We start from the raw sequence: 24,005 nt of genomic DNA on the forward strand, positions 1-24,005 counted from the left end.
AAACGAATCCATTTGATGATAATCAAATGTCTTCTGAAGTGAAGCAATGGTTTTTAAATGAAAATATTTATATTTTACCTCAAGTCACTTATGAACATGTGCTGCCAAAAGTCAGGTTTATAAAGTGTGAAATCTCAATGTTTTCCTTACAAAAAAATCAGTCCATCTTAAAAGACATTTTAATAGCCACATGGATTAGTTTTTGATTGGTGGACGCAATTTTTATGCAATGCCATAAAGCTGAAAAGAGTCAGGATATTATTTAATGTAACTCTTACTGTGTTTGGCTGAAAGAAGAAAGTCATGAAACCTAGGATGACTTAAGGATCCCTTTAAGACACTTTTAGACAAAAGGAAAAATAGTAATGGGACGCTCACTGAGTAAACAATATGTATATGTAACAGCGTGTAGCAATGAGTCTGTTTGAATAGTGCACTAGTTACACAATGTATACATATTTTGCACAAAAAAGTATGCAGAATGCTAAGCACTAAATTGCAGGGATTCCATTGCAAACATCTAGCCTGTGTTTATAACACACTGCTGGTGCTTACACAAATGATTACAATCAGATTATTTACCATTCATTTTTAAGCGGTCTTATATAATGCATTTTATGAAATCTTGATATAGGGTTGTATTAGAAAAGGTTTTCATGCTTGAGTGTTAAAAACACATTTGCAGCACCTCTCTTCCCAGTCTGTCTCAAACCCTCTCACCTTGTTCACACTGGATTCCAATCGAATATGCAACAAAATCGAATTTGGACTGAATCACATTTAGAAGTGAGTAGCCAACAACCTAAAAAACATGAAATCCGTATTTTCCAATCCATTTCAGGCTACATCCAGAGGTGAAATACTTTTCAAATCGCATTTCTGGAAATCCATTGCAGTCTGACCACTCTGATGCTTTTCGATTACGTCATGCTGTTGTGTCACGTAAAAATGTCAGACGTCCAGGCAAACTGTCATGCCAGCGTGACGTCATAACCATAGAAACAGTGCAGATAATATAAAAACTGCAGAACGCACAGATCGGACCTGAACAGTTGTGATACACAATATGGAGAGTGAGTCTGTCAAATCGGATATGCACCAAAATAGAATTTGGACTGACAGTGTGAACAAGGTTTCTGTTATGCTGGTTACACACCTAAAGATAATCGGGCTGATTTCCCCTCTTCCGACAATCCTAGCTATGTCCCGATTATCTTGATAGTTCTACAGATTATCTTAATAGATTTTCCCTTGGTGTGAGGTGTGTTAACCGTGTCTGAACCTGATCGGAAGAATGTCAGAGCCGCACCGATCGCGAATCGTAAATTTTAATCATATTTACGATCAGAAATCCGGATGTGTGGGGGGAACCCCAAGGATAAACGTGCGTACACTCGAGATTGTCACATGAAACGAAACAATATCCAATTAAAAAGCGAGATGATGGAAAACGGAAGCAGTCATGGTGCCTCACAATGTGAAGTTGATGCAAAGTGAACTTGTACAGACCATGTTCCCGCTGTCTCCACATTTTGAAAATCTAATAAGATGTTAAAAATCTTTTGGTGTGTACCCAGCATTACTTCTGGCCCCACCCTCTGAAATGCTTTGATTGGTCAAACTGATCCAGTCTGTTGTTATTGGTCACCCACTTAGAATATAACTGCTAGTGCTAGCGTCAGGTTCTCAGCAGGGACGCCCCAGAAAAGATTTTTATAATAAACCCACATTTGAGTGAAAATATATATTGTCAGTGTTTATTCTACATGCTCTATACAAAGAACACAAATTCGTTTAACTGTTCTACATATGTGACTTTAAGAGCCAATGAAGTCCATTAAATGCTACCAAAACTGCAATAATAAAGATCTACAGATGGAGTAATATATATATAAAATAAAAAACATATAGCGTTAAATCCACATGTCATGTGAGCAACAGAAATAGTTCAAGTTAAAACAGAAAGTGATGCTTAATTCTAAAGTTAGATGCCAAACAGATGTGTATGTGTGATACAACTAACTTACTTTGCAGGGCTCCACAACAGCCCAATGCTCAGGTCAGCTGACCAAAGATGCTAAACAGGGTTCAACACTTTCCTCATGCATTTTATAAGGTTTGTGTGCACACCTCAAGCAACACCCGGAAACGGTAAATTATCTCCTAATACCATGATTATCCTAGTAAGTCTTACTCTTAAAGGAATAGTCTACTCATTTTCAATATTAAAATATGTTATTACATTAACTAAGAATTGTTGATACATCCCTCTATCATCTGTGTGCATGCACGTAAGCGCTGGAGCGCGCTGCGACGCTTCGATAGCATTTAGCTTAGCCCCATTCATTCAATGGTACCATTTAGAGATAAAGTTAGAAGTAACCAAACACATCAACGTTTTTCCTATTTAAGACGAGTAGTTATACGAGCAAGTTTGGTGGTACAAAATAAAACGTAGCGCTTTTCTAAGCGGATTTAAAAGAGTAACTATACTTTATGGCGCAACAGCACTTTTGGGAGCACTTGGACTCGCCTGAAAAGTCCGCTCCCCTTCTCACTCTCATAATGGGAGAGGGAGGGTGTTACTGCGCCGAGTCGAAGTACTCCCAAAAGTGCTATTACGCCATACAATATAGTTCCTCTTTTAAATCCACTTAGAAAAGCGCTACGTTTTATTTTGTACCACCAAACTTGCTCGTATAACTACTCGTCTTAAATAGGAAAAACGTTGATGTGTTTGGTCACTTCTAACTTTATCTCTAAATGGTACCATTGAATGAATGGGGCTAAGCTAAATGCTATCGAAGCGTCGCAGCGCGCTCCAGCGCTTCCGTGCACGCACACAGATGATAGAGGGATGTATCAACAATTCTTAGTTAAGGTAACAACATATTTTAATATTGAAAATGAGTAGACTATTCCTTTAAGTGAATATAAGCAGTTGAAAAATCAAACTCGTGTGTAATAGTAGACTACATTGGATCTTTGCACTTTTAAAGTATTGAGGCTATATTTAATACAAAGACTATGCAATATTATTTTAAATTTATTTACTTATTCAGTTTCTGTATTGTCCTTGAAAACTAAAGAACAATCTGAAAAACATGAAACGTCACTTTTAAGTTTGTTTTATTGTATTTATTTGTGTTTTTGCTTATTAAAAGATGCACCACTTGAACATGATGACCATGTGTGGCTGCGCGTTTGTGTGCCCGTAGTCGCCGCAAAGCAAGTCAAAAGAGGAAGGGGTTGAGAGCGTATTTTTCAGTATACATCATGCAAGTTTAATTCATTTATTTTTAATATAGTCTTTTGGCATTGTCCATGTTAATTTATGAACTTCACTTTTCTGGGAGGTGTCTTTTTAGGGGTGGCCTTAGCCCCCCTTTTTAGGGGTGGCCGAAGCCCCCCTGACCCGTCTTGGGGCGTCCCTGGTTCTCGGGTGTTAACACTAACGATAGCTTCAGTTTTGTCGAAACAGGTGAGATGAAATAGTAAAAGCAACGGATCAACCAGAACCAACTTTGCAAGGTGGTCCCTCAACAGTTGTTTTTATTTTGTAGTTATCTTAAAAATTTAAAATGAACTTTTATAAAGCAAATGCACCCAATATTTTTTATTAGTATAACCACTATTTCCTAAGGTCTGGTTGAAGGAAGACTGAACAAATTGGGTTGAGAATCGGGGGGGGGGGGGGGATCCCTTCAACTACACACTACTAAAGCAGCTCAACCAGACCTACACTTTTCTTTGCATATGCCTTGGGTAGGAATTATTTAAATGAGGGATACTGTGATGTTTGACTTTACAGAAGAAGCGCTTTGTAGTGCCAGTAGGTTGGTTGTTGTGGGTCTGGAAGTGTTTTTAATTGAGGATATCAGTGAACTATGAACACTAACTATAGTTAAAACTGTGAAGCAGCATAATAGGACCCCTTTATTATTTGACTTTTTGAAGAGTGCTTGAGTACTAATCGACTTGAACAGCTGCGTGGGCTCGATTCCATGGTTTGTGTGAAAGGTCAAAAAAAACTTTCATCTTACCAAATCTCTGGTTCCTTCGATGAAAGACAGCAGAATCCACAATATCAGGTATCTCGATAGTTGCTTGACCAAAATTATTCCAGCAGTTTTGGACTGCATTTCCAACTAGTGTGATCACCATTTGGTGATGTTCAAGCACAAAAGACTCAATCCACAGGTATGCAAGGACATTGGCAGACCAGGAGATGATGATGTCCCATCCCAATGATCCACTCGAATTTGTGCCGCACATTTCATATTCAGATCTCTGAGAAGATCCAACTGGCTGAACAATAAATGCTATCATTTAAAACTTCATGCCATGTTTTGCTTTGTTGGGTTAAAAACAGCACTTGGTTAACACTAGTAAACAAAAACTATTGTGAAAATTCACGTCTCCATTAAGCGGCTACCTATCCACTTTTAAGTCTAAGTTGTTGAATGTCAACAGGCAAGGGCAGGATCTCACTTTGGAGTGTCTGTTTACCATCACAACAGAGACATTCTTCGTAGACTCGCAAGACGAACAGAGACCGAGAACCTCAAACACTCACCTTCATGAGTCCAATGGAGAAAACAGATGATTTTTGTCTATTTAAAAGCAGCACTGGTTGATTAATGAAGGTCATCACACCACACCGATGTCTGACCAACGACCACCGGCTGCACAAGTTTAATCTACTTATTCGTGTATATTTTAATTTTATATAATCGTACTATCCTCTATAGTATCAGCTATGTCTGTCTCTCTCTGAAGGTTTTTTCCCCTCCTAGGACTTTTCCCTCCTGACTAAAAAAAGCCAGGAGGTTTTTTCTCCTAGGGTTTTTTTTAACCCCTGGGGTGTCAGCTGACATTGGCTTAATTTAGCAGCCATTTCCAAATGTTACATTATTACTACGCTCGCTAGTACGGTTTAGTATTAGCCGCTGTATTCTGCTGCTTATGTTGTCCATCAATTTTTCTGTGTTTTTTGCTGCATCTATTAATGTAAAGCTGCTTTGAAACAATTATGAAAAGTGCTATATGAATAAAATTGAATTGTATTCATGCGGCACGCTTTACAACTAAAAAATAAGGTCTTGTTTTAAGTTTTCAAAGATTTAAAAAAACAGACTCTCTTCCTCTTTGACAAATTTAAAGTTACTGCAAAAAACAGTTACCAAAACTGTGAATCACTATGAACCCATTCATTGTTATCTGTTTGGAGTGGTTCAAGTGTTTAAACACAGCAAAGAAATTTAAGCAAACGTTCTCTCTTGCACAGGGAAGTTTTTATGACTGCACAATAAGATAGCATTAGATCATCACTATTATGTTCTTATATGTGCATAAGTATGCATTAAAATAATGTGTTACATTGTTCTCTGATATCTACATAGAAGATATGTGGCTTTACATGCTAAAATTATCCAGGATTTGCCCTTATTATTACCTTATTTGAAAGGGAATAAGAATGTTGAGCTCTGCTCTGATTGGCTGTTTCACAGAGCAGTTTGGTAGCTCTGTGTGTATGTAAACAGACCTTATGTTTGAGTCTCTATCAGATGAAGATACAGAATTTGAGGGATAATCAATTGTTTGTAGATTGTTAATGGACGTTTCTGAGTGGTAAGTTTGGTAGACGAGTGACAAATGATTTATAAATATCTTATATTAAAAATCTTTATAAAACCTATATTCGCATTAGATTTTTCTTGTGAATTAAAACGATCTTTCAAGATGCATGATCTAACAGCCCATTTCTGTTTGAATATCGCAACAGCAATCACGTCACTTCAGAATAGAACACATGTTCATTTAAATGGGGCTCGCAAACAGTACTTCCGCATTGTGCCACATTCAAGAGTCAAACAAACTGGCCAACAGCAACTAATAGCTGTCTGCTGCACTCCGGTGTGAAGGTACATGCAGCTTATTGTTATCATTTCAGTCCAGTGTCTGTTGACTTCCAACAGCAAACCTCAGGAGTGACAAAGTCACCCCAACACAACAGCAAAGACTGAGAGCATGAAGAGACACGTAAAAATGGGATTAAAAATCAGGGTTATTCCATCAAATATTCACTTTCGAAATGTTCCTAAAATAAATGTTAAAATATTAGCATTGTGTTGCTAGAAATTATTTTGAACTTGTTTTCTTTGCAGTATGTCTATTCAAAATCTGAATTTTTCTTATTTTGTTATTTTTCCTATTTAAATTTTCAGTAAATAAATGCAAATGAAAAGGTTTGGCAGAAATGTTTTTGGTAGTTGATAAAATAAAAAAAGATATACGTTTGACAAACACATACCTATAGTTCATTTAAATTAAGAGACTATTTCAGTTTATTTTTTTTACCTTTAAAGATGTAATTATTCAAAAGGTACTACCCTTGAATAATAAACAAAGTCTAAGCCTAAAAGTCCACCTTGACATCTTTTTTCTTTCTCCACCTTACACCGATGTGGTTTGGTTTTTCATTGGAAGCATGACACTCCTCTTACATCTACAGGGGTACCACCAGGTATACCTTTAGGGGTTGTGCACACCAAACTTTAAAACCCTGCTGAAGGACACCGATTGCCAGCTGTGATACTTCAGCTGTGAGCCAGTTGGTTGTTGAGATACTTGTCCAACCCCTCCTCCATTGTGATTGGACGGCCGTGTGAGAACTGACATTGATGAGCAGAGCTTTTCACCCAAAGTTGAACCTCTTTCAACTCTCAACGCCAGCGCGGAAAAAAACACTAGCTGCTGGCTTATTTGAAAAACGCAGAGCTTCCATTGGAAACAACTGAAAACATGCGCCGGCCGTGGGCGTAAAAGCTTTGGTGTGCACACCCCCTTAGTGACACAAAAGGCATGTCACAATGCATCGTTTTTCTGTTATTCTGCGTTGATACTATCATGTTTAGAAAGATGGTCCTTCCCCTAATTGTTTTAAAAATTCATTGGTGAGCCATAAGTTGCAAAAGTTTGAGAACCCCTGAACTAGCATACAGCACTAACTCAGAAGTCACAACTTTTTCCAGCTGTCTTTTGCATGCGTTTACATAAGGAGAAAACAATCGTGTTTGAGGCTCACAATATTTGTAAAATTATTCATCTATGCCTTCATAAATACAGTTTTACATTCTACAGCACCTTCAATTGCTTTCCTCAACAACAGAAAAACACATAGATGCTGCTCCTACTATTAAGACTATTAACTCTTTCCCTGCCATTAAAGAGACAACACCTCTGAATCCGATCTTTAACAAAGGCCTTTTATCCAAGCTTTTTTTTTTTAAGAAATTTTGTATTTTTTAAAAAACCTACTCATATTTCAGAGGTGATAAAAAGATAAAGATATATATATATATATATATATATATATATATATATATATATATATATATATATATATATATATATATATATATATATATATATATATATATATATATATATATATATATATATATATATATATATATATATATAGAACAAGATTCTCTGGTGCTAATTTTGTGAAAATAATGCTGGTGCTAGCTGGCAACTTTTGAAAAAATTCTGGTAGGGAAAAATAATGATATTTTCTATCCCCTAACATTCAGAAATCTCTTTTTTCTCTCAAGCCAACTGAATTGCACACACAGTTTGGGTATCCATACAATTAAAACATCAGGTTCTTCTACATTACAAGGACACATGCACACAGTTTTTTTTTAAAGTTTGTATACAAAAAGAATCTATATAGAAAATATTTCTAATGTTAATTGTAGATATATTAACTCCTAGAAGAATAATAGGGCCCGAGCACTGAGGTGTGAGGACCCTAATGATTTGCTGCCTCAGCAAGCTCCTTTGTGCTGGTGTTTGCAACAAAATCATTTTAAATTTAATACACACATAAAGCCACTTTCTGTTAAAATATCAACAGCAAGAAAATATTTAACTTCTGGAGGCATGAGATGCACCTTTTGGTATAATACCAGTACAGAGTAGACACTCTATTCAACCCTAAAAGTGACTAAAACAACACTTGCTGAAATGAACGCTTTCCAGTTTTGATCAGATCGAGACTTCAACCGGTGTTAGATTTTCCTCACGCTTCCTGAACCCACCTGTTCATTTCCTGTTTTGTGTTTTCTCAGCCAATGTTCTCCAGGAGAGGCTGCAACACTTACATTCATCTTCCACCTTCAACCTTCGTGATGAACGAAAACTTTGGTCTGGTAAATCCTACCACTACTATGACCTTTACTACGACTGTGTTTTTTTTACACATGTTGCATGTGCAGTAAATGTGAGGGTCATTATTCGCTCCCTCCAATTTCTGCAATCACACGATCAACGAATGCAATGCTAAAACAACACATTTTTGGTGGATTCTGGATAATATGACATTTTACCGAAAATTAGAACGATCTTACAAAAACAATAACATAAAAATTTGAGTTTTTTTTATTTGTGATGCATTATTTTACAAGGATAAACTGACCACGCACAATGCCAGTGAGTGGGCTGTGTGAACCTTACTCATTTGCCATTTCATATAACTGATAAGGACCATCAAATAGTTATTTTATAAATTGGTTGTGAAATTGTTTTGTACGTCTTGTAACTAAATGTCAGACAACAAAAGAAAGTCAACATGCAAGTACCGGACTGGCACTTGAATGGTCAAATTCCCACATAATTATATCAAAAATCCATCTTGGCTTCAAGTTATTATGTAAACACAATCAGACAAGCTATTTAGAGAAGAAAACAGTTTGGGATGTGTGTCAATATTGGATTAGCACATTACAGTAGGTTTTAGGTGACAGCATTCGCTGCTATCCGTGTCCCTAATGTGAAAGCTGCTCTACTTCAAACGCACTTCAATTGTAAATTTTATAAACTTAAAATCTCACTTTAAGTAAAAAATGCAAGGTAAAAAACAAATATTTAAACATTTAAAAAACCATAAAAGTATAACCAAATTGAAGTAATTTTACAGTGTAATCAAACAACTGTAAAACAATAAAACAGAGTACCTAAGACACTGTTTATATCTGTATGTTTAAGTTATTTTTCATATTGTCACTTGCTTGTTTGTTTGTTTTATTTTAATACTAACTGCTTATTTTTTTGCACATTTCTGGAAATTACCTCCACAAAATCAGTATTTATTACAGCAAAAAAAGAAAATGTTGAAATCCTGTTTTTTACATGCACACAGTAATGAATTCTTTGCTGCCTTAAGAGACACTCCCCTTTTTTTTTAAATAGGCTCATTTTCCAGCTCCCCTAGAGTAAAGCAATTGATTTTTACTGTTTTGGAATCCATTCAGCCGATCTCTGGGTCTGGCGCTAGGACTTTTAGCATAGCTTAGCATAATCCATTGAATCTGATTAGACCATTAGCATCATGCTCAAAAGTAACCAAAGAGTTCTGATATTTTTCCTATTTAAAACTTGACTCTTCTGTAGTGACATCATGTACTAAGACAGACGGAAAATTCAAAGTTGTAATTTTCTTGGCAGATATGGAACTATACATTCTGGCGTAATAATCAAGGACTTTGCTGATGTAACATGGCTGCAGCAGGCGCAATGATATTACACACTGCATGAAAATAGTCCCCTTGGTAACTTTCAATAGCAGGAGACTATTTCCGGGCACTGCATAATATCACTGTGCCTGCTGGAGCCATTGTACGGCAGCAAAGTCCTTGATTATTTAAATAGGAAAAATATTGATTTTTTTTAGCGCGATGCTAATGGTCTAATCAGATTCAATGGATTATGCTAATCTATGCTAAAAGTGCTAGCGCCAGACCCGGAGATTGGCTGAATGGATTCCAAAACTGTAAAAAACAATTGTTTAACTCTAGGGGAGCTGGAAAACGGCATATTTTCAAAGAAAGTGGAGTGTTCCTTTAATTTTTTGTTAAATCAACTCAGATTTCCAAGTCATTTTAACTTGCTATATTTATCTTGACTAGAGGCGAGTTCTCATAAATTAAATGGAAAAAAGTCAACTTCATTTTATAAGTTATAACAACTCATCTCTTAATAGATAAATAATAGTAAATTGTCATGACTTGTAAATCGGAGTTGATTCAACAAAAAACATTAAAGCAGCAAAGATTTTTCTTACAGTGCACCAAAAAACCTGCCAATGTTTCTTCTAACTTTTGTATTAACTGAGCAAAACTTTTTTATATTGGGTAACACCTAAAGACCCTACATACAGACCCCACGTACAGACCCCAGCAGGGCTTAGTGTGCCAACTATGTCTTCTTTAAAGACATTTTGATCAAGTAGCAATCCACCAAATACCGAAATGTATTTGACAGTCATCATGGTTAGGATATTTATATTGTGATAAAGTCCCCACCCATATTTAAGGCAGTTTAATTTAAAACACATGGAAATGTTTTATGCTAAAGTGACAATTCACCCAAAAATGAAAAATCTGTCGTTTACTCACCCTCAAGTTGTTCCAAACCTGCACAAATTAAGATATTTTTAAAAATGTTTGCAACCAAGCAGATCCGGGGCACCATTGACTTCCATAGCATGATTTATTCTTACTATTGAAGTCAATGGTGCCCTGTATCTGCCCGGCCACAAACCCTTCCAAAAATATCTTTCTTTGGTTTGAGCTGCCTTCATTTAAAAACACCTTGTACTGATATATCTTAACATACATTTTTGCCATGATTTTTTATTATTTTGTCTCAAGGTGCAGACCAGTATTGTTTTTTATAAGAACTACCTAAATGTCCTAATATAACTAAAGCCTAATCTAGGATCAACTGAAACCACTCTGTCTTGTCTTGAAAACCACCCCTTTGTGTTCAGCAAAACAATTAAATTTATACAGGTTTGGAACAACTCGAGAGAAAGTAAATAATGACAACTTTTTTGATTTTTGGATGAACTATCCCTTTAACTGTTCCAGGATGATAATTTAACATCTGGGCTGTGAATCATTTCTAACATTAAACCTAATTATTTTAGCAAGATGATATTGAATATAAATATTTTACTTAGAATACAGAGAAAATTCCTCAAAACTGACAGCTTGTCAGTGATCTAGAGGCCATTTTATCTTGTCTAAATTCAAAATATCATAATCTTAAGAACATAAGACAAAGCGCATAGCATCTGTGAGCTTTCATAAGCTTTAAAACAGTTTTAGATAATACAGGAAAGTGTTAAAGCATTACAAGCCAATTGTTTTTGATCTTAAAGAGCAACATGATTCATATGAAACCCTAGCATATGTGCAAAAGATCACCCATGACGGATTGACCCCATACACAACGATTAAAGCAAAGCCTTGTCTAACAAAAACAGCACGACAAGCAGCACGTTAAGACACAAACTGACATGGAGTATGAGTTGGCTGAAACGTGTAAAGAAAACTAGACAGTCAAGACACTTACTTTGTTTTATTTTATGCTCTGTGGTTCTTAATTTGCCATTAAACCCTCAATGCAGAACACAGAAACACAATTTGCCTCTACCATGTAAAAGACCCAAGGGCACAGAAAGCAGAAAAGTCGAACAAGATACTGAACAGCCCTGAGGAGCTCTTTTAAAAACTCCTCATATGTTACCTGTGATACCGTTACGGGTGCAGCTCCATCCCCCTGTCCTCCTTCTGGTCCTCCTGCGACTGGCACAGCTGGTTTGGCCACAGCAACGTTCCACTCTAAAGACAGAAGATCAATTTAAACAGTGATATTAATCAATTAATGATTATTATTCATAATACAATATTAGAAACTATTGCAGGATTCAATGTTAAAGATACTGCAAATGACAAAACATGCAAACAGTTTATTTAACATTCTTTATAAAAAAAATCAGGGTTCTTGCAGGTTTCAGCAAATTAATTTTAAGACCTTGTTAAAGGAATAGTCTACTCATTTTCAATATTAAAATATGTTATTACCTTAACTAAGAATTGTTGATACATCCCTCTATCATCTGTGTGCGTGCACGTAAGCGCTGGAGCGCGCTGCGACACTTCGATAGCATTTAGCTTAGCCCCATTCATTCAATGGTACCATTTAGAGATAAAGTTAGAAGTGACCAAACACATCAACGTTTTTCCTATTTAAGACGAGTAGTTATTTGAGCAAGTTTGGTGGTACAAAATAAAACGTAGCGCTTTTCTAAGCGGATTTAAAAGAGGAACTATATTTTATGGCGTAATAGCACTTTTGGGAGTACTTGGACTCTGCGCAGTAACACCCTCCCTCTCCCATTATGAGAGTGAGAAGGGGAGCGGACTTTTCAGGCGAGTCGAAGTACTCCCAAAAGTGCTATTACGCCATAAAATATAGTTCCTCTTTTAAATCCGCTTAGAAAAGCGCTACGTTTTATTTTGTACCACCAAACTTGCTCGTTTAACTACTTGTCTTAAATAGGAAAAACGTTGATGTGTTTGGTCACTTCTAACTTTATCTCTAAATGGTACCATTGAATGAATGGGGCTAAGCTAAATGCTATCGAAGCGTCGCAGCGCACTCCAGCGCTTACGTGCATGCACACAGATGATAGAGGGATGTATCAACAATTCTTAGTTAAGGTAATAACATATTTTAATATTGAAAATGAGTAGACTATTCCTTTAACCCAGAAAAGATTTTTGCTTATACAAAACTAAATTTAAGGTTTGTTTCTCACCACACCCAACGTATACAGTCAGATCACAACACATGAAATAGAGCTTATGGCACAATTTGGGTGGATTATGACAAATTGCGGAAGGTTTCTTTTTAGAGACCCACCAATCAAACACTTTCTCCCTCCGCGCCAATGGTTAGTTCTTCAGCGTTTTAAATTATTATTTTATTTTCTGCGGACAAATCTTTTCGGGAATGAACAGAGGTAAGAAATTTAAGACTTGGGTAAATTTAATTTAAGACCTAGGATAAAAGACTTAAGACTTTTTAAGGCCTTAAATTTAACATTCTGAATTTTAGACTTTTTAAGACCCTGCGGGAACCCTGAAAAATATAGCTGCAAATATATTTTAGGATTTTAATTTGCCATGACAAGCAAAATACACACTTTTGACAGCTGGATAATGTTACTTAAAGCCATATTTAAATAATTTCACAAAAAATATTTAGCACAAAACCGAAAGGCAAGACAAACATCCAAAATCAATGAGCAGTGAGCACATAATGCAGTTTATTAAAGTAAAAGCTTTGGATTTATAGTAAACATGATGCACTCACCTGATTTGAGCGTTTCAACATCCAGAATGCCTCCATCTCGATAACTCTGAATATCATCTGGTTTTACTTTGCCCCAGGGGATATAAGTGACGCCCCGCTCCACGTCCCAGTATTTCTTAAACTCTGACTTTATGCCCTTATTCAATGCCCATGCGATCTAAACAAGGACAACAAGTCAAAAAACTGCCCAAATGCAAAGACTCCACACATGGTAAAATTGTAAGAAAAATCTTAAGATGTATAGGTCTGTGCAGGAGTGTTTTTTCTTCCCGCTCCCGCCTGCTCCCGCAAGATTAAATCCTGCTCCCACTTAAAATTAACTCTGTGTTCACCCACTTTCTGCATAAAATTCTTTTTTCCAGAGCTGACGGATCCCACGAAAATTAGACCTTGTTTCCAGAATTTACATTTAAATGTCTCTAACTAAAAAAGAGAGATTGGGTAGCTATAAACAATATAAAATATAGGCTATAACAAAATTGTATCAGATATCATCTTGTCAGCAGAGAAAAAATGTAAAATAATAAATTAAATATGATGTCTGTAACTCAAAATATAAAAAAATAAGTGAAGGAAAACCGTAGGCTTGTAACTAGTGCAAAAAAATCACTTTAAACCAAACTATTAAAAAAAAAAAAAAATGCCTCAATGACCATATGGGTGATTCTCACGAAACCATTGAAACACCACGGCACTAATGATTTTAGCTTTAAAAAGTGTAATATAGTAACATTAAAAAGCATCAGAATTAACACAATACTGTGTTCTACCTTGCACAATGTGTGATTTCAACATAAGAATTTATAATTGTAAATTTTATCTCATTTTCTGCTGAAATTCTCATTACCGCAATGTGTCCGGCTGTGTTTGAAGATGCGTTATGTTGTAATTTAATCAAATTAACACAAAAATATTAAGAAAAAAAATAAATGGATGTTTTCCTAGACTACTTTAGATGACAGAAAAAATATTTACTGAATATTCATGTATAATAATAATGAAGAAAAATTAGGAAAATTATGTGTCCATGCCTGATGTTCTCATCCTCCGCAACACTTCTTGAGAACAGTTTAAGCACACATACAGAATTTTAATAAAGTTTGATTTTGAGCGACCAAGCACATGGACCAGTTACTTCAAGATGGCTACCAGGTAAGATCATTTTTTTACAGTTAATTTGAAATATTGTCTTGTCAGAATGCTAACACGACATTTTGATTATCATTACCGCAACAGATGCTTATTAAATGTTAATTTAATTAATAGAAGCATAATACTTTGATTTTAAATGCATGTGCAGAATCTCCAAATTATGTTCTTTCAGGTTTGTCATGTCATTTTGAAAATATGTCAGTGTTGATGTTTTCTGACTGTTGCGGTAATGAGATTTTTTAGGGCTAATTTTTTAAATTATGTTACAAAAAGTGTAAAATGATAAGTAAAAGTTTTTAAATTAATGTTCCCATTTACTCCAGACTTTGTTTTTCAATGTCTGGTGGGAAAAAAAGTAAATTTAAGCAATTTTTACATTTTCATGCGTGAGAATCACCCATATAAGCATCTTTGCTCCTGAAACCGACCACAATGGCTAAACGCGCTCTCTTTTAAGGTGAACTCTCGCCAATTTCTCAGGGCAAAATTCCACAAATTTTAATTTTACAAATATTTTACCATCAATGCAAAATGTAACAGAGAAAAATAAATTAAATAGTACATATTAATCAAAATTCTAGGCAATATATCACAAACGAAATCCATATACTTGCCCTACTGCATGACAAATTAAGTCTTTTTTATCAAAGTACTCCGAAAAAAGGGAGTCGCGGGAATGCAGACCTCTACTTCGATGCTTAGATTCAGCAAAGGATATTACACAGTGTGAAACGAATCGATATCTTTCAACCCTTTATATAATGTTCAATGCAGGTAATTACTGTGTTTTGCCTTTTGTAGAGCAGCACAGTTGGCACGTTTCCACAAAAAAATCATAACAACAATCAAGAAGCTCAAATACAGAACCATTATGGAGAGTTTTTCACGGTACCTTAATAGATTTCTGGTTGACTTTAACATTCCCTCTGCTGAGTTTGTTTAGGGCTGTGTATGCGTCCTGTCTGTGCACCATAACAATGTAGGCACAACCTCGAGGAGGAATCATCTATTGAAGATCAAAACACAAGGTATGTTAAAAAAACTAAATGACCACATTCAAATGTGGCATACCTGCTTTAAAGGTCACCTTACATGAGAAATTCACTTTGTATGTTGCTTGAACATAATTGCGTTTGCGTGTCACCTGTGTGTGTATGTACACAACCACCCAATGTGCTTGTTGGCATGATGAACCACTACATGCCAGGGAGCGAGAACAACACACTCGCTGGTTTTAAACCCCTGTGTGCCAACCTCTCTAGTGCAAGGAAATGTTAGAGCCGCGTTTATTACAAGCTCATGTGTAAGGAAGAGTAGGAATCGTGCGCATTACAACTTCAAGTACACAACACAATCGTCTATCGGCAAAACCCTAAATGCAATGTTTGTTTGCACATGCCGGCACATCGACATACAGGAAGGCCAGCAGTAGTTAATTTTGGATCTAAAAAGACAAACACAAAAACATTGTATTTTCAACTGTTTTTTAAGTTGATTCAACTTAAAAAACAAACATACGGTATCTCACTGCCCTAAAAATGTCAATTGTCAAATGCCTTGTCAAACAAACAATTAAAGTAAATCTACTTAAATTTGTTGAACAGGCAATTTTATATTTTTGTTCACCGAACGCAAAATGTCTCATTCCAGCAATATATTCTTGTTCGATTAACAAAACATTTCCTGTTCTACAATATGAGAAACTTTTTTTTCACACGTCTTACTTTAACATGTTTTATAAAACGTGTAATGTTAAGAGAACACCGCAATCTTTGCCTCTCAACAAAGCAAAAGGTAAAATCAAGTAAAGCAAAGATTTCAACTTCACACAGAGAGTCTCAATAAAAGTGACAGTAATCAAAAGTGAAGTGATGAACTCTTAACTTCACCACAAAAATAATAAGCAACAATGATAACAAAAAACAATTGCAGTAGTAGAAATAAAGACAACAAAGAGCTAAACAACACTCATACAGTAGCTGTTAATTTATGCATGCAGCAATGCATAATGGGTAATATTTGCAAATGCAGATATTTAAATACGCCAAAATAAATTGATTCACTTCTTGTTGAATGAGAGAAATCAAAATAATGCAATTCGTGCATTAAACTAAAACACCTGAGCAACGGAGGAAATTTTTTAGGGTTAAGGTTAAGTGTACTTATTTATTTGGGTTAAAACGTATATATTTTCAACATATAAGTATAATAAAGGATCTACAGGGTAATTCGACCTGAAACTTCACAGACACTTTACAGGACTAATATTACATCTTGAAAAAATGGCCATATAGACCTTTTGCGTCTTTGCAAACAGAGATGACGTTTTTTGTGGGCAGAAAGTGACAGCTCCGCAATAGGGGTGTGAAGTGTTTTAGTGTTAAACTGTGATTTATATGGATCCGGTGTTCTGTAGAAGTCTGTTTCCCATATATTTCTCTTAAGTGTAATGTTTCTTATAAAGTTTTCACCAAGTTACGTTTATTTTTAAAATAAATTAAAAGTTTAAATGGCTTGGCTACTAATTGTGTGCATGTATGTATATGTATTGTTCTTTATTGGTAAATCAATTATTTTTACAGTATGAATCGCTGAAGTACTTATAAGAACAATACTATCATGTATAATATAATTTATTAAATATTTCATCATTTCCTGTTTTTAATTTCTTCCTTATATTTTTAGCCTGTTTTTGTTCTAAAATTGTTATGTTTACATACAAATTAATTTGTATAGGCCTGTTTATATATTATTAACACTTTACATCCTGTGTGCATGCGTGCGTGTGCTATGTTTATATATTTTTAAGACCATAACTTAGAACAAACAAGAAGACATAAGCTAAGATATAAGGTAAAAAGAAGTAATAGAAAACGAAAAAATATGAAAACTTGTGGTAATATTATTGATATGATGAACTCATTCAAATCTTTAATCTTTCTAAATAAATTATAAGCGTAACGTGATGAAAACGCTATAAGAGACACAAAGAGGGATCAGACTTCGACAGAACACCGGATATCTTCTCTAATTATTTTCTATTCAAATTATTAAAAGATTTTCAGATGATTTCATCACTCCAGTCTGTCCGGTTGAGGGCTTTTATTGCAACCATAAACCCCTACGTTTATCTTCCAATGGTGTCTTCGATGACGGTATGCTATAAAACTGAAGGTCATCTATTTTGGCATTCAGATTCTGACACTCAACAGCACAACAAGACATTTTCTAGTGAGTTATATGGTTCGTTTCACTCGTGTCTCATTCATTTCCACTGTTTTTCTGCCACCACATTGCGCGCGTAACGTATCTGTAATATATACTTGGGAGCACGCATGCATGAGGTATTGTCGGAGGTTATTGTACATGATTTTGCATCCTTAAAGAATGATCATGTGACTTTATGCAAGTTAGATGACCTGAAAATGTGAATAAATTGCTTTGCGATATATTCATTTTTCAAATTGCCTAAAAAAACACCTCATTTGAGCGTGAAAAAAAATTTCCACTCAACAATTTGAAGGTTAATGGTATCACAACTATTGGCATCAGCTTCTTTAGAAGCTTTATAACCTTATGCCTATTCAAATGTTTTAACGTTATTGGATCACGACATGGAAAAACTACAACTTAAATTGCTCAGCATATCACCAATGACAAACATACTTACATTAATTGACTCAATCTGTCCGAATTCCTCCATCAGACTCATAATATCCTGTTGTAGAGTCTTTTTGTCCAGCTGGCCAATCCATAAAGTAGTGCTGCACACTGAAAATAAAAAAAATAGTAACAAGACAATCAATCAAAAGTTGACTTTGCTTGCAGAAACTTCCAACAAGAGAATCTGTCATCCATCCATGAACCATTACACTTTACACATTACATTACATCTTTAAAGGGCACCATCCACTTTTAAAGGATGTTTGGACATAAATGTGTGTTTTGGCAGTGTGTAAACAACCACCCTACAACGAAAAAAATCCAGCTATACTTTTTTAATCCTGTTAAACCAATGCAGACTTACTAGACATGCTATTTTTGATTCTCTTGTTAATGTGACATCACACTGATAAAGCCCCGCCTACAGCCACTGATATACAGTCTTGCATTACCAGTTTCCACCCTCAGCGAGTTGTACGTGCCACATCTCAATATTAAAATACTATTGCCCAGACTATTTTTACTATTTTACAAGGGGGTGAGGAACAGTAGCTTATTTGCATTTAAAGGTACAGAAACGAAAACAGCACATTTTTGTTCCCACCCAAATAGGAGCATTTTGGACACGCTAAAATAAATAATCTGTGGGAAACTTCACAGACACATTTTGGGCACACCTGAGACTTAAAATGCATCTTGTAAAAATGGACATAATAGGTGGCCTTTAATATTGTTTAGATGAAATAACATGCTGGCAAAGCGTTCACTCACCACTGAGAGTTTCCTTCTTGGTGGGTGGAAGTCCTTTCTGTCTGCGCTCTCTCTCTTTCTCCCTCTCTCTCCTTTCCTCTGATCGCGCTCGTCGCTCTCTGGATCGGGAGCGTGTGCGATGGTGCCTTGTCCGATGTGAACGAGAACCAGATCGTGATCCGGACCGTGATCGGCGCGAACGTGACGACGACGACGACAGTCTTTGCGGAGACCTTGAGAGATAGTTGGACAAAAATTAAATCAATCCACGACACCTTTTACAAAGAAACGCAAAGCTTAAGCCAACCCTTGAGACATACCTGGATTTTGATCGTCTGTGTCTTCTCTCTCTATCGTCCACCCGGTGATCCATCTTAACAACTGGATCCTGAAACACCAAGTTTAAATTTTTGACGTTATTGTGTTTTCTCTTCTCTCAAAAGATCCAAGAAAATGTTAATACTTCTGATATGATGTGTAACCATACACTGTTAGACAGATAATCTAATATCAGGTAAAGGTGTCGTCCATATGAGCAGTTTTGTACCTGTGGCTGCTGGACACTGGGCGGCACACTGCTCTCATCAAGAGGTTGTACGGTGTCTTCTGGTATTTGGTTCTGCGCCATCACTGGCAAACCCTGAGGTGCCACATGTTCCTGCACCTGATTCTGAAAATGATTGGCACCACAGTTATGCTTTGTATCGTTTTTGAAATGCATTCATTTTTTAAAATCCTTCAGACAAGAAAAATGTGCAGTAGGCAAATTCAGTCGTTTAAAACTGACAATGAAATACCTGGTTAGCTAGTTGGCTAAGAAGATGTGCCTGAATAGCTTGCTGTAATTCTATGGGGAGGTTTCTGTAGGCCAGAAAGAACATATAAATATCTATTAGTGCTAGAAACTTAAAATAACACGTAATTATGAAAAAGAGAAATGAGAGATTGTTTATTCCTACATGGTAAGAGGAGCAGCAGGGGCAGGAGCAGGTTCAGGTGTTTCCTCCATTGGTTCTGGTTCATCATCATAATCAAATCGATCCAGCAAAGTCTAAGAACGCAAACAGAACATTAATGATAAACAGATAGACATTGCATTGGCCGATAAATCTTTCTGTTCCTTATATTAGTTGTTTTGTATCAAAAGACATTCAGATAGGAAACTAAACCCAGCATTTTACAGGCAGCAAAATAACCAATCATCTTTTACTTTTTAAAGATCCAGTGTGGGTTTTTAGTGGCATCTAGTGATTTGCAACCAGCTCAGTCCACAGCTCACACCTCAATTTAAAAACGTGTAGAGAAGCTACAGTAGCTGCCACAGGACAAACTTGTCGTGATGAAACATGCTCATCATCATTTTACGTTACCTTACAATCACTTACTATGTGAATGGTAAAATGCAGTTTTAATAATTTCATTTGTACAGATGTTTTCAGATATAAATGCTAATTTAACATAATGTTTATTTCATGCTTATAAGAAGCGTGATACAGCCTTATAACTTATAAAATTATTATGCATGGAACTTCAAAAGCTTTATATTATTTTCAAGATGCTGTGAACCATTTGTACCATCATGGGACCATTTAAAATTAAATACAGATGACCTCCCCAACTTATCTGATGAAAATGAGTCACTTAAAACCAGTGGTGAAACATCAAACCTGAACAGATAATGTGTGATACCTTAGCTAGGGATGGCTTTTGTTCAGGGGGCGGGGCAGTGGACTGAGGAGGCCCCGCCACTCCACTTTGCTGCAGGCTCTGAAGAAGCTGCTGTAAATGAAATACAAACACCACTTAAATGACATGAAGTTTACACAACAGTGCGGCAACTAGGGCTGTCACTTTTGTGAAAAAATCATTTTCGATTTTTAATATATAAGTGTTCATTGAATCGATTGTAAAATCGATTTTCCATGTAAAAGACGTTTCCATTTTCAACGCCAAATAACAGACAAAGAGAGCGCCTGAAACGCACAAGTCAGCAATATTTCTTATTCATTGTCATTACGTTTCGTGCAGAATAAAAAACAGCAACAGTAGTGCAACATTCTCTAAAAAATATGCAGAGTGGACTGCTGCCATAAATGAAAAACATTACTGCAGGCTTCAACCGGCTGCTTTTATGATTTAGGCAATTCAAAAATTATTTTAAATAATGATTCGATCCATTTCAAACAACTGTTCAAAAATGAAACTTTAAATAGACTTACTTGAAGTTGAGAACATGCTGTGTATTTTTTTATTAAACGTAACCGAAACTTAGGCGGCACTAGGCAGGCATAATGAAATGCGCAAAAAGACTAGGGCCATTACAAATTATTGGTGAGGAAAACAAGTCGATCAACATTTTAGGGGTCAAGAGCAGAGCGCTTTTCATTCACTTTATGTCCATCTGTTGAGAAGACGCACTCCGACCGCACTGATGTCACAGGGAAACTCGGGTGCTTCGTTGCCAGCTGCGTATTTCGTACTGCCAATCTTCCATCACAAAAGCGGGTCGCTGTCAGCTCGCAAGGTTGGCTCCTTGTCATAACTCATCATCTCCTGTAAGGTCACAAATACGACGCTCTCTCGTGTTGCACAGGTTTATTGACGTTGTCCTCCATTTTCTTTGCAAAACACTAGATGCAGCGATTGAAAGCGTGAAACTATAGGTGCGTAAAATTGCTGGGTATTTTCTGTCTAGCTTTCGCACACCTACTGCACTTTCGGAATTCTTTATTTTCTTTTTCTGCTTGTTTGTGAGTTTTGTTACATCTATATTTTTACTGTTTAATTATTTTAAAATTAATAGTGTACATATTTGGTTAAAATCGATTGCCTATTTTCGTTTTCGAAACTTTTTTTGGTTGGTCCGATCGATTGTGCAATCGATTTTCGAACGAAAAGTGACAGCCCTAGTGGCAACATCTTTAAGCTCAGTTAAGTAAGAAAATTATAGATTCTGTAAATATATAGATGTATTTGCATTGACCTACCTCTATACCCTGTGTGCCCTGGAGCAACTGGGCAACCGCAGAAAGGGCCACCGGGTTCTGAAGAGTGGGTGGAGCCACTGGGGTTTGAAGAGTGGGTGGAGCCACTGGGGTTTGAAGAGTGGGTGGAGCCACTGGGGTTTGAAGAGTGGGTGGAGCCACTGGGGTTTGAAGAGTGGGTGGAGCCACTGGGGTTTGAAGAGTGGGTGGAGCCACTGAGGTCTGAAGAGTGGGTGGAGCCACTGGGGTCTGAAGAGTGGGTGGAGCCACTGGGGTTTGAAGAGTGGGTGGAGCCATTGGCACTTGGTTTTGAAAATTGTGAAAAGCCAAAGGGTTCTGAAAAGTGGGCGGGGCCACTTGGTTTTGAAGAGTGTGAGTAGCCACAGAGTTCTGAAATGTGGGCAGCGTCACTGTGGTAGCAGCAGATGGTGCCAGGTGTGGTACTGACATTGGTGTAGCGAGAGAGACTACAGACACACATGAAGAATTGAGTCAAACAACACTAATAATTCTCCACACATAACAACTACCAAGCTGTTTAAACAAATTTGCAGAATATAAATAAAAACAGGATGAGATTTGCCTTCAAAACCTAATATAACACCTGGACAGTGTAACATAAATGTGACCCTGTCTGTTAAAAACATTCTCAAGTCATTTTTACTTTTTATACATCCTATGAAAATACAACCTTGATATATTTAATATTAACTGAGTAGTTTAATGTCAAAGATTTAAATCAATGTGAAATCAATGTTTCATTACCGCCCACTGTGGTTCCATTCTCTAAGACAGGAAAGACTGGAGCTGAGGCCATATCCACCAGCGGCTGAATGATGTCCATTCCAAAAACATCGTTCTTCTGCCACAGATTCAACACACGTAATATCTTCGCCTAAAATGAAACCAAACACTTCTTGAACATCCATCAAACACAAACACCTGCATGGAAATATTTATTTGGGACTTTAATAAAGGTTCTGGATATAGAATTGGATACCTTGTCATCTACAGGACACTCGTAAAGGTTCTGGAATGTTGCTGAAAAGTTTTTCAAGAATCTTGGGCCAAACAAATCTTTGTCTGCGCCAAACTGGTGGCGAGATTGTCTGATAATTGAATCTGCCACATAGAGACCAGCAACCTTTAGTTCTGGTTTACACTGAGGAAAAACAAAGTACTTAATATTAACATCAATAAGAGACTTTATTACTGTATTGGACTAAATAGCATTATAAATGTTTATAACATACCCTTTTGATGAACTTCTCCACTATTTGAACAACATGCTTATAAAGCTAAATGAAAAAAAACAACTGTTATTTGTGTAACATCATATTTAAAGGAAAAGTGTGCATTTTTTCCATGTTATAACTAGGGATGGGCACGAGTACTCGAGTGTGGCATCAAAACAAAGATCGGTTTATTTTAGTGGTTGACAGATATGTTTTTTATGGTCGATGCTGATATTAAGCTGTATGGCTGATTGTCCGATAACACAAATGTTATTACAGTAAATAAGAAACAGAAAATTAGTGAAACTAAAACATGTGTTATGCATAACATTATACTTAAAACATACTTACAAGACATAATTATGTGGATCTGACATCTCAAAGTACTGTTTGAATAAATGTGTTGAACTAGTGTGGTGTGTAATACAACATAACGTCATGATAAAAAGTGAATAATGATTGGTCATTTACTGTCTGTAAGACTTTGGCTTTATATTGCGTGACATTGAGTGTCTTTTCACTACAAACATCAAATTTAAGTAACAGAGAAATTGTCTGGCCAATTAAAAAAAATTATCCACCCATGGCAATAAAAAAAATCCAAATATCGACCGATATATTGGCCTATTACTAATTTATTTATTTATTGTGGTTATGGCGGCATTTTGAGGTATTCCACGATTATGAACGCGATTTTGCCTATCTTTCTGTGAAATACGGCTCTGTGTAGTAAATGCCGCTCCATCTGAACGCAGGTGATGGCGGTTTGATACTAACCACCGAACCGACTTTACTGATGAAACACGCATGAAAATCAGAGAATCGCAGACGATTTTTTCCACCAGCTCTACATGAAGCCTGTGCTTTGACTGAACGTGTTTAAAAGCACGCTGTTATGGGGCACATCCACAAGAGTTAAACTTACTATCCAGTACAAAACTTAGTTTAAAGGGGACATATCATGTAAATCTGACTTTTTTCATGTTTAAGT

The 24,005-nt window shown here is 36.2% G+C and overlaps 1 protein-coding gene across 1 annotated transcript in view; it reads right to left on the reverse strand.

The window, feature by feature from the left end:
• Positions 1–24,005, reverse strand: part of scaf4b (SR-related CTD-associated factor 4b) — a 41,956-nt gene that overhangs the window by 16,175 nt on the left and 1,776 nt on the right. The window contains exons 3-16 of the mRNA XM_073862952.1: positions 23,033–23,077; positions 22,780–22,941; positions 22,545–22,674; positions 21,783–22,246; positions 20,485–20,574; positions 19,755–19,846; positions 19,593–19,656; positions 19,343–19,465; positions 19,116–19,183; positions 18,817–19,028; positions 18,053–18,153; positions 15,275–15,388; positions 13,231–13,387; positions 11,599–11,693 (exon numbers count right to left, since the gene is read on the reverse strand). Coding sequence (XP_073719053.1) covers positions 11,599–11,693; positions 13,231–13,387; positions 15,275–15,388; positions 18,053–18,153; positions 18,817–19,028; positions 19,116–19,183; positions 19,343–19,465; positions 19,593–19,656; positions 19,755–19,846; positions 20,485–20,574; positions 21,783–22,246; positions 22,545–22,674; positions 22,780–22,941; positions 23,033–23,077 — 1,917 coding nt within the window. The remainder of the gene's footprint in view (positions 1–11,598; positions 11,694–13,230; positions 13,388–15,274; positions 15,389–18,052; positions 18,154–18,816; positions 19,029–19,115; positions 19,184–19,342; positions 19,466–19,592; positions 19,657–19,754; positions 19,847–20,484; positions 20,575–21,782; positions 22,247–22,544; positions 22,675–22,779; positions 22,942–23,032; positions 23,078–24,005) is intronic.

This window comes from Misgurnus anguillicaudatus, chromosome 24, assembly GCF_027580225.2.
Source record: "Misgurnus anguillicaudatus chromosome 24, ASM2758022v2, whole genome shotgun sequence".
In the NCBI taxonomy this organism is placed as follows: domain Eukaryota; kingdom Metazoa; phylum Chordata; class Actinopteri; order Cypriniformes; family Cobitidae; genus Misgurnus; species Misgurnus anguillicaudatus.